Source organism: Silene latifolia, chromosome 9, assembly GCF_048544455.1.
Source record: "Silene latifolia isolate original U9 population chromosome 9, ASM4854445v1, whole genome shotgun sequence".
In the NCBI taxonomy this organism is placed as follows: domain Eukaryota; kingdom Viridiplantae; phylum Streptophyta; class Magnoliopsida; order Caryophyllales; family Caryophyllaceae; genus Silene; species Silene latifolia.
This window is the reverse complement of record NC_133534.1, coordinates 2,265,552-2,276,763: the sequence shown is the minus strand read 5'-3', so window position 1 is coordinate 2,276,763 and position 11,212 is coordinate 2,265,552. Positions and strand designations below refer to the sequence as shown.

Sequence of the window (11,212 nt, the reverse complement as noted above, 5' to 3'; positions counted from 1 at the left end):
AATTTTTTTTAGAATTTTACATCTATTAATTTTTTATAGAGCATACATGATGGCATACTCCCTCCATTCAACTCCACTTTCAACATTCTTTTTTTGCGGGCGGGTTAAAAACGGATTAAAAAACTATTAAAAGTACATAGGGAAATGGAATGGTGGGGTTAAAGATATTAAAAAAATATAAAGGTGAGTTTTATGGTGGATTTGTGTGGGGTATGAATGACATTTTTTGTAAATATAGATTTTCAATAAGGATAGAAAGGTCTTTTACATGTCCAAATAAGGAAACCTGTAAAGTGGAGTTGAATGGACGGAAATAGAATACTTGTAAAGTGGAGTTGAATGGAGGGAGTATAAAGTAGAAATCATGTATAGCAGGTCAATCACTCGAGGATGATAATCACGAAGTCTAGAAGGTATAGCCTTAGCTCATAAATAACACGAATTCTTGTTTCGGACGGACACTTTTGGTCTTATTTGTCAGACGGATAAAATGTTGCCATTTTTTAAGAAAATGTAACCAATTAATTCACAAAATGTTATGACTAGATGTGTCATTTTTTATCCTGAAAATGATGTGAACAATAATGGTAACATGTTATCAGAAAATAACAACATTTTATTGTAAAATGATGACATGTTACCCGTCTTATTTCAGACCAAAAGCAATGGTCTTAAGAAAAACGAACTGCATAAATAATCTCTACAAGGTTGCTCTTGAAAATGGAAATACTTGAACTTAAAACCCTAGTTTTTACTCAAGTTTTAATGACTAAACTCTACCTTTTATCTTCTTTTTTTGGGGTGCAAAAGAGGGGCAGAGCCCCGAAACATAAAGAAGTTAATTGAAACTATAATGAGAAAGCTACCCCTAATAAATCTTCCCAAATGATAGAACGAAGGCCATGAGTCTACCCTTTATCTTTCATAAGAGTTTTAGGGGTCTTCAATTCTAAGATCTTAATGTTAAAATCGAGACGAGACAATAAACTAGATAGCTTTATGGTATTATTTAGCTCAAATTTGTATTAAATGAGTCAATTTTTTTTAACAATCTTCGTTATATCATATTTTAAAAATTGTGCAAAACGAACAAAATTATAATATAATATCAAATTAATCAAGCAAACTTTGCACTTAATTATGCATTGAAACCTTCCCGTAATTTAATAAACGCATAGTTATGTTATTATTATAAAATCGTTTTATACACGTTTGTAGTAGAGTTGATTATATGGCCCAGGCCCGCTAGCCCGACCCGGTCCAGCCGATTTTTCTCTAGGCTCGGGCCTCGATTTTAGGCCCGAAAACCCCACGGCCCGAAGCCCATGGCCCAATTCAATGTAATAGGGGCCGGGTTTGGACTGCCTTTTCGGCCCGAATTTTGGCCCGGCCCGGCCCAAACATATGCAAAATTTACAAATATGTAAAATTTAATAATGTTAATAAGCATTTAGAAAAATAATTAACCAATTAATTGTTGTATTGTAAATAAGCCGTAGTCACTTGTTTACATTTATTAGTTTGATAAGGCTTAGTATTTTCCGTTAGCAGTATTTATATGATAATAAATGAGCTAATGATTTTGTGTTACACTAGTGCCGATAAATTGTTTACCATTATCGGCGTGCTAAGTCAATGTTTTTGAGCCTAAAGAACAACAAATATCAAATCATTTACAAAACTAAAACAACATACATGAGTGAGCACCGCACTAAAATATATTATTACATTACTAAAAATTGTGCATTTAGTTTTTATGAGTCACCTCAAGCAGATCATAAAAGCTACATTAGGTTACTACTTTTTAATTGACAATACTCGAAAAAAATCACATAATTCTATACGAAATTTTTGATAATATATACACAAAGTATCTAACTTCATAATGTAGATTTCTAAACTTATTTCAAGAGGGAAAATATTTAGCCCAAATTGACCCAAAAGCCCGTTTAAGCCCGCATGGGCCGCCCAAACCCGGCCCGACCCATGATCACCTCTAGTTTGTAGTCTTGTACCATGTTCACATTCATAAAGCAAATGGCAATCCACTTTTATAATTAGAATTAAGTGGCCGTGAATCTACATCCTTCTTAACCACCCATAAATGAAAATCTTATCTATATTAATACAAAAGACAATACTCAATCCTCAGCGCGCCACGTCATTAATGCAGTTTTTTTTTTTTTGAAATTCATGTTATGGTGGGACCCGTGGGTGTGCAATGTATTTATTTCTTCACATTTCCGTCTTTTCAAACATGCGATAAATTCCGTCTTACAACAAATTCTATGAAATAATATTATGAAAAAATTTTATGAATTAATATTATGAAATAATTTTATACATTCCGTGTAAATAAAATTAATAACATATACGCAGAATGAATTACAAATGCGAGTAAATGAAATTGAATTACATAATTTTTAAAACAAAATTACATAATAATAAAATTACATAATTTCAAGAAGGAATAACATTTATATACGGGATCGAACATAAAACGCAAATGAATACATACATATGTTAAAGTTGATTATATTAGATTATTTTTCTTTTATCCGTATGTAAAGTTTTTTATGTATGCAATTTTTATTTACAAGAGTAGATTACGTTATTTCCTTATAAAACAGTGTATGTGAACACGTGTTTTTAACAAATTTAAACATAAATTATGTAGATTCGTAGATTTAAATCAACTAGATAAGTACAATAGAAATGCAAAAACAAATATATATCTAAAAACATTAATATTGGCCCAAACACATACCCGTGCAAAATTTGCACGGGTTTAAAACTAGTTTAGTTAAAAGTTACTTCCTATGTTTTCTTTTCGAATTTAGCTTATCATATTACTTGTTTCTCTTGTAAAAGTATTCGTACCTAATTATAAATCTTGATTTCGTTTTTTTCTTTTTGATTCAAAGAATCACATCGATGTTGCAGATGGGAATCGAATTTTCAACTTCATTATTGCTTTTTCTCATAACAATAGGTCTTGGTATAGACGGATGAGGCGAACAGACGGGTAAAGACCTCTAATAAAATGGGTTGGGGGACAAGGTGGGGCACCTTCATGTACTTCCTACTTTATGGCAAATGGGTATTTTGTGAGAAGAAATGATATTCGTCTATATATATAGACGGATAGTGTCCGTCTATAATGAGAATGTGTTCTCATAATCATGACTTCGTCAATACCCAGAAAGCCTCTAAACTAGAGTTATAATGTGGGGTTAAGATAGCACCCACTAGTCCACCACCAAAAGAAAATATATAATGTGATTTTATGATATACGGTCTGTTTTTTTTAAGATTAGTTTCTTCGTTCGTATACGGGTTTTTTTCGTTCATTATCTTTTTTTTCATTATTTTTCCATAAGTATCCCTTCTTTTAGAAACAAAAAAAAAAAAAAAAAAAAAGCTCTCTCTAATTCTCTCCCTCTCCAAATTACTCAAATCCACAAAATTATTCAAATCCGTCAAATTACACAATTATGAATACTAATTCTCGTAACGATCAAATAATAATTCTAATTCTTAATTTTATTAATTATATCAATCATGGCATTTAGGAAACCGGAAAGATAAATCAGACCACCCAAAAAAAAATTGTGTACAGTTCATCAATTTGTTGGTTTTCAATTCAAGTAATTAAATGGACTATTGTGGTGTGTCGTTGGAAGCCTGATCTTTTCCTTCCGGCTCGCATGGCCGCCATGTCGTATTAGTTGACAAATCCATAAGGCTGATGCCATTAGCAGTCAACTGACTTCAGATTTGGTTGCTCATTGAAAGGTCTTTGTTCTTCCGTGCCCTTGCTCTTGCTTCAATTAATTCTCATATTTCATCATCCAACTCAACAAAATGATCTTACATACCTAGTTCTGTAATCTTCAATTTGTCAAAATAAGCAAATAATTCATATATCTAAGAACAACAACAATTGGAATTTAATAGAATCAAACCGAAACGAATAAACAAGTGACGAAAAATAGACCTCATTAAGATAATCATTGGGAGGCGGATCTGTGAGATCGTCTGATGGATGGTCGACGGAGGTCGTTAAGACCGGCCGGTGGCGCAAGAGGCGGAGGTGAGGGTGGTGGTAGTTAGAGTGAGAAAATGAGTAAATGAAGAAGATAGAGAGATTGAAAGAAGGGTATTGAAATAAAATCATTAAAATAAAAGGGGTATTATGGTCATTTACGTCCATGAATGAGTAAAACCCGTACATGAATGAACAACACCCAAAAAATTTTTGGTCTGAAATAAGACGGGTAATATGTCATCATTTTACAATAAAATATTGTTGTTTTTTTGATAACATGTTATCATTATTGTTCACATCATTTTCAGGGTAAAAAATGACACCTCTAGTCATAACATTTTGTGAATTAATTGGTTACATTTTCTTAAAAAATGGAAACATTTTATCCGTCTTACAAATAAGACCAAAAGTGTCCGTCTGAAACAAGAATTTGCGTATGATATAAATAAGCATTTTGGAGACAACCAAGAAGAAATGTAGCTTTCTTAGAAAATCCCAAAAAAAATTAAGCAACAGAGAATATGCCAAGCCAACGGCAGAGAAACCTTCTCCTTTCCACTACCATTCCCCCCTTTACTTTGCCTTTTTCAAAATGGAAAAAATACTACATTATCATTCTTAGGCTTTTCTACTTACAACCAAACATTTTTATTTGGGATTTTATATTATATGGATTTTTGACTCTTCCACACTAATTTGATGCATTGGATTAAGATTATGGTTGTGGAAATCCATGTATGATTCATTGTAACTTGTAAGAGTTGGTCTCATTATAATAGGTTACGGGTTTGATTCCACCTCCTTCTATATTATATTGGCCTTACACCTTATTGACAGAAAAAAAATCACAAAAATAGTAAGAATTGACTTAAGAAAAAGCCTAATTGAAATAAATAATTGAACGAGACATAAAATATAACGTTGAAATTTTTTCGAGGTATTCGTTGTTTTATGTTATCACTTTATTTTTTAACTTAGGGGGTCATCTAGCCAACTTGAGCTCAAACGGATTTGAGATCAGTTTGAAAATTAAGATTCAAGCTTGTTGAGCTTAAAGTCATGAAGCTCGAGTTTAATTCGAGTTCAAGTTGTCATTGTATTATTTAATTTCCATCTTTTTCACATGTTATAAATCTAACTAAACATAAATACTTTTTATAATATATTTACAAAATTATAGTATATTTAAAATATCAACATCAAGCTTCCTATCTGAACCTTGCTGATACATCGACTAAGATTTGGTCAAGAAAGAAAATAGTTTGATTATCGAGATCGAGCCAACGAATTGATCAAACCAATTAAAAACACATCATTTCAAACTGACACTCAATCATATAAAACCGTCTTATAAATATTTTATTATTTACAATAATACACCAAAAATTATCTATTATCCTTTAACATAATAACACCGACTCAAATTTAGTCAAACTCAAGATTAATTTGATCAAGATCGAACGAATTAAAAACACATACCCTATCAATCGATATACAATTTACAACTAATACTTGTACAAAACCGTCTTAAAATTATTTTTATTTAGAATAAAAATTGGCCAAAAATTATCTATTATCCCAACATGACAATATCCTCCAAAAAAACAGCTAACAATTTACACACGTACGAAACTCCTTTCTCGTCGGTGTATTTATACCCACCAACCCACCCTCCTTTCTCTAATCTCGTCCAACCAAACAAAAAAAAATAAACATAAAAACCGTCTCTCAGAAAACTTACTCAAAAGAAAAACCAATCTAAAAATGATGACGGCACAGCCAGCAAAGATGGCTCGTACATGCTCACAGTGTGGAAATAATGGTCATAACGCTCGAACCTGCACCGATCAACCAACCTTAAACACCGCTACTAATAATTTTAATAATAATAATGTTAATAATATTAGTAATAATAATAATCAAGGTGTAATGTTATTTGGTGTGAATTTAACAAATCCGGTAATTATCGAAAACTCGACATCGCCTCGTTCTATTGATTCTTCATCATCTTCTACTACTACAAGTATGAGGAAGTGTATGAGTATGAATAATCTTGCTCAATATGAACAACAACAACAACAGCAACAATTTCGACAACGCGAAACGCAGGATTCTGGGTACGCGTCTGATGATGGTGTACATGCTTCTGCTACTCATAATCGTGAACGTAAAAGAGGTATTTCTAGCTTTCACGTTTTTTTTTTCGCGTTAATTTTACATTTTTACTTATCTTACAGGCCCGTCATTTGTTTATCTTTATTTTAATTTTTTTCGCATTGAATTTATTTATTTATATTAGATATATTAATATTAATAATATTGTTAAGATTTGATTTTGGTGTTCAAAGACTTCATGTCAAAGTTTTCAAAATTTGAGCTAAGATACTTTATTTAATTTGACAATAATATAACACTAGCAATTTTGCATTTTTTTGCCACAAATTTGGTGAAATTAAAGACTATAATTGGTTAAATATACTCCCTTCATTTTGCGGCCTAGTTTCACCCTGTTTGCTTTTTGGAGGTCAAAGTTTCTCTTGATCGTCAATAAATTGGAGAATAAAAACTATTTATTTATAAAACTAAAACATTTACAATTAATATCAAAACATCTTTCACGAAAAAAAATTCAAGTAAAAAAATAACATATAGACATCAAAAAAATACGGTCAAATTGTCAGAATGGTGTCTTGGAGACCGCAATAAAACAAATGGGGTAAAAATAATAAAATGGAGGGAGTACATAATTTTCATGGCAATTTAGTCTCTAAGATGTTATCACCTAAATTAAGGTGAAATTAACTTATTTAACTAAAAACAGGGTCAAATATTATTTTTGTGTGATTATGTGACGGTCTGATATGAGAATTTTTATACTAATACCCTAATACATAAAATGAATTTGGTTAATGTAATAGCTAAATGAGTCAGTCTCATCTTATATCATTATGATTTACGTTTTTTTATTAATGATCGAGTAGCTAAATGAGTTTGTCTCATATAATGCTTTAATTATATAATTGTAATTCGGAATAATAATTTATCGAACAAATTTGAATATTAAACACAGGGGTACCATGGACAGAAGAAGAGCATAAGTTATTTTTGGTGGGATTGAATCAAGTAGGTAAAGGTGATTGGAGAGGAATTTCTAGGAACTTTGTCAAGACAAGGTCTCCTACACAAGTTGCTAGCCATGCTCAAAAGTATTTCCTCCGACGTACTAATCTTAATCGGAGACGACGTCGTTCTAGTCTTTTTGACATCACTGCCGACACAGTAAGTTTCTCGTCTTCACCTATGATATATACAATTCAGCTTTGATATGTTTAATTTAGTTCAGTTTAATTTAAAGAATTTCAACTGAAAGAGACATCATTATTTCCCTCTTTTATAATTCGCTCTTGAAAATTACGTCCCTCTTTTATGATTCGCTCTTGAAAAGTTAGCGTGTAGGACATTGATATAATGGAGTAAAACTAGTGGACTTATAGTAAATTAAATCTATATAGTGTTGTAATATTAAACAACCACATTTGTGTAATCTAATCAGAGTAGGTCTTCTGAGAGACGGTCTCTTAATAAGCTTTATTGAGAGACCATTGTACAATTTTAAGAAAAAGTGGTACTAAAAGTAATAAAATAGGTACAAATCATGATTAATGATAAAATGGGTACATTTATTATGTAAATAGGTACGAAATTACTATGTCACGATCAACAATTAAAGGGGTACGAAAACAAATAAAAGGGTACGAAAAATTGGTCTCTCAATAACTTAGTGAGAGACCATCTCTCCCAAGTTTTAGTGATCCAACTATATGCCTTTTCCAATGTGATAAATGTCATTATTGCACAATTAGGTTTAATTAATTGCTAAATGTCAAAATCTTGAGTGCATTAGCTTTAGATATTAAGATAACAAATCATGAAATCATTCGTTTTGTTAATTATATGTTGAATTGATATAGAGAGTGACATATATATAATGTACTATGTAGGGTCGTATGGAGGGTGTATGTGACACGGTCTTGTTACATGTTTCTTGACATATGTATTACGTTTATGTTTTCTAAAACACAAATTCTCATTTGTGAGTTCCGACTTCTGACGGGTCACAAGTTTTTGACGGCAAATTGTAATCATTATATAATAAAATGTAGTAACCATTATTTGATAAATAAGAATTTGTGAATGGTTACTTTTTATTATAAAACTGTCGTATTTCATCCGTTATAAGAGAGACCAACTTTTTCTAAAAAAAATTGTTTAATTAAAGCCCTTGATTTTTACGTTTATGTTTTCTAAAACACAAATTTTCATTTGTGAATTCCGACTTCTGATGGGTAATAAGTTTTTGACGGAAAATTATAATCATTGTATAATAAAATGTAGTAACCATTATTTGATAAGTAAGAATTTGTGAATGGTTATTTTTTATTATAAAATTGTCATATTTCTTCCATTATAATTTATAAGAGAGACCAACTATTTTAAAAAAATCGTTTAATTAAAGCCCTTGATTTTTTAATAAAGTCCTTTTCATCTTGTCATTTTTGTCCTGTTTATATAATGGTCTTGAGGTGGACATAAATTTTTGTGTGGCTAATAATCGCTTAAGGGTGCTTTATGAATCTAGATGCAATCGTGACCGGTTTAACAATTTTAATATGTCGAATGTACGCAACTTTACCATAAAGCTTTGGTTTTTAATCTTATTTATTAATTTTATTGTGCAGATGACCCGTTCAGCAAGTGCGGACCAATTGCATAATCTCGATACCACATTTCAACTGAATCAAGCTACAAATAAACCGACTTTATTTTCATCTCCTCGTCCTCCTACTTTACAACCACTTTCAACAAAACATGCACGTACTACCGAAGTTTCAGTACCACCCTCTATCAAAATGGCAAAACTCAATCTAAACGAATCACCACCAATATCGTCCCCCACATCGTCAACATCAACCAATGAAACTCGAGAAAGAGAGTTCGAGCCCTTCCTTTCCCTCCAAATCCCACATGCATCGTCCGATGACGATTCCTCACGTTCGTCTAATTTCCGAGGATTTAATGGTAACGGAGATAATATTATCAGTGTTGCTTGAAAGAGAATTAAGACGAAACGACAATGACAAAGGTGATAATTGTCCCATTATTTCTCCTTGCAACACATCAGCCCGACACAACATGAGACGTAAATATGGGACAGATGATCTGAACTCGATAATTGTTTATTATGTTAAATAAAAAAGATAAGATAAGGTATTTGTAGATTATATAATTGCCATGTTATTAGTCCAATTGATATGATATTAGATAAGATATGGGTATTATTATTAATTAAGGTGATTCCATTTGGATGTACAGGGTAAGACGTCCGACCGTCCAATGTGATGAAACATATATGGACACAATTAGAGAACACTTCGTTTTCGTCCATTATTTATGTTTGGAAATTGGACTTGTATATTTGTTTTTTTTGTTAGGATATCTATTTTTATTTCGTTGTCAAATCAGGTTATTATCGAGTTTTGGTTTATTGGTTATTATAAATTCAATAAAGTGTGGAGATTTATCGAAATTTATTGGTGTAAGTTATTGGAGATTCGCTTCTATTATTTTATGCTAAATAGTCCGAATTCGATTTTAGTCTATTGTTATTTGCTAATATAAGTGATAGTTTATTGATTAAGCTTCCTTCAATAATCAAGTTCCATTTTTTAACTTATTGTAATTATATTGTTGCTTTTTTCCTAACACGTGCTTTAAGAAAGTTATTGGCCAAGTTAGTAGAAAACAATTGTCTTTTGTAAAGCACAAATGCACAATTGTCAATATACATATTGCAATGTTAATACATAATATTGTTAATTAAAATTTTATAAAAATTGAGAGTTAGACCATCCCCAAGCAAGGTCACCGACTGGGTCGTGACCTTGTTGGGTCACCTTAATGACACCTTAAATTAGGATTAAGGGGTTAATTTTGGTGACCTTCAACTACTCAGGGTCAATTGGTGACCTTGTTGGTGCCATTAAGACACTCCTCACAATTAATTTGGAAAAAAAAAAAAAAGGACAACCGTCAAAATAAAGAGAAGGTGACATTTGGTTGAGTATGATGGCCCGGTAGGTGGACTCTCTCTCGTTGGTTAAAAAGTGAAAAATAATTGGGTTGGTGGCGCAGGTCGTGACCGCCTGGCAGGGGAGGATGAAAGTGGGTCAAGATAATTAAGGTGTGATAATGAGGAAAAATATTGGTGACCCGATTAACTCGACCTTCTGCTTGGGGATGGTCTTATAAAAGTTTAATATTGTTCTTGTACTCATGAATACTAATCGAATAAGCTCCTCTATGACTATACTTTCTTTTATACGGGATATATTGCGAAGATTTAAATGGAAGCTGTTAAAATGTTATCAAAAGTATCTATTTTACGATATTTTTGTGTAAGATAGAATATAAAGTTAAAAAAAGGCATATTATTAGGTACTACTCCCTTTGTGATATTAAATAGTTGAAAACAACAAAAATGAGGAGATATTGTGATAGGCTCACATTTCTATGTGATTGGTTGCAAGTTGCAACTTGCAAAATTTACCACCAATCATTTGCCACTATGTACGTAGGCCTATCCCACTCTTTATCAAGAAAACGACCTTTCTGACTTCGTTCTTTTGGCTTGCTCATGTGTGAAAGCTATAATGTTGGGGTGTTAGGATTCCATGCACTAGTGGAGCTAAGGGGTTAGCAGGGGCGCTCGTCGTTCTAGGGATGAGATTTTTGAATTTTTTTTCAAGCGTATCATATATTATTATTGTTCGCCTCCCTAAAGTTTTCCGCTCTCCCCTAAGTTCAAATTCTAGGTCCGCCATTGATTCCATGCCAAAAATATCTTCGATCAATCGAATAAGAATTACGGAATCTTTGTCCTCTTAGGCTGCATTCTTTTGGATTTGAAACTTATAGGATCGAATGAACTTATAAGATCTCGAATCGAATCGAACTTATAGGATCTGAACTTAATCGAACTTATAGGATCGAATCGAATCAACTTATATGATCTGAACTGAACTTAAATTAAGTGAGTATAGGATCTGAACTGAACTTATAAGATCTGAACTGAACTGAACTGAACTTATAGGATCTGAACTGAAC

General features: G+C 31.9%; 1 protein-coding gene across 1 annotated transcript; it reads left to right on the top strand.

The window, feature by feature from the left end:
- The first annotated feature begins 5,724 nt into the window (after window positions 1–5,724).
- On the top strand, window positions 5,725–9,635 carry LOC141598665 (uncharacterized). The gene is made up of 3 exons (XM_074418379.1): window positions 5,725–6,224; window positions 7,119–7,327; window positions 8,788–9,635. Exons 1-3 carry the CDS (start codon window positions 5,813–5,815, stop codon window positions 9,157–9,159), a joined length of 993 nt encoding a protein of 330 aa, XP_074274480.1. The 5' UTR covers window positions 5,725–5,812; the 3' UTR covers window positions 9,160–9,635.
- Window positions 9,636–11,212: the final 1,577 nt, after the last annotated feature.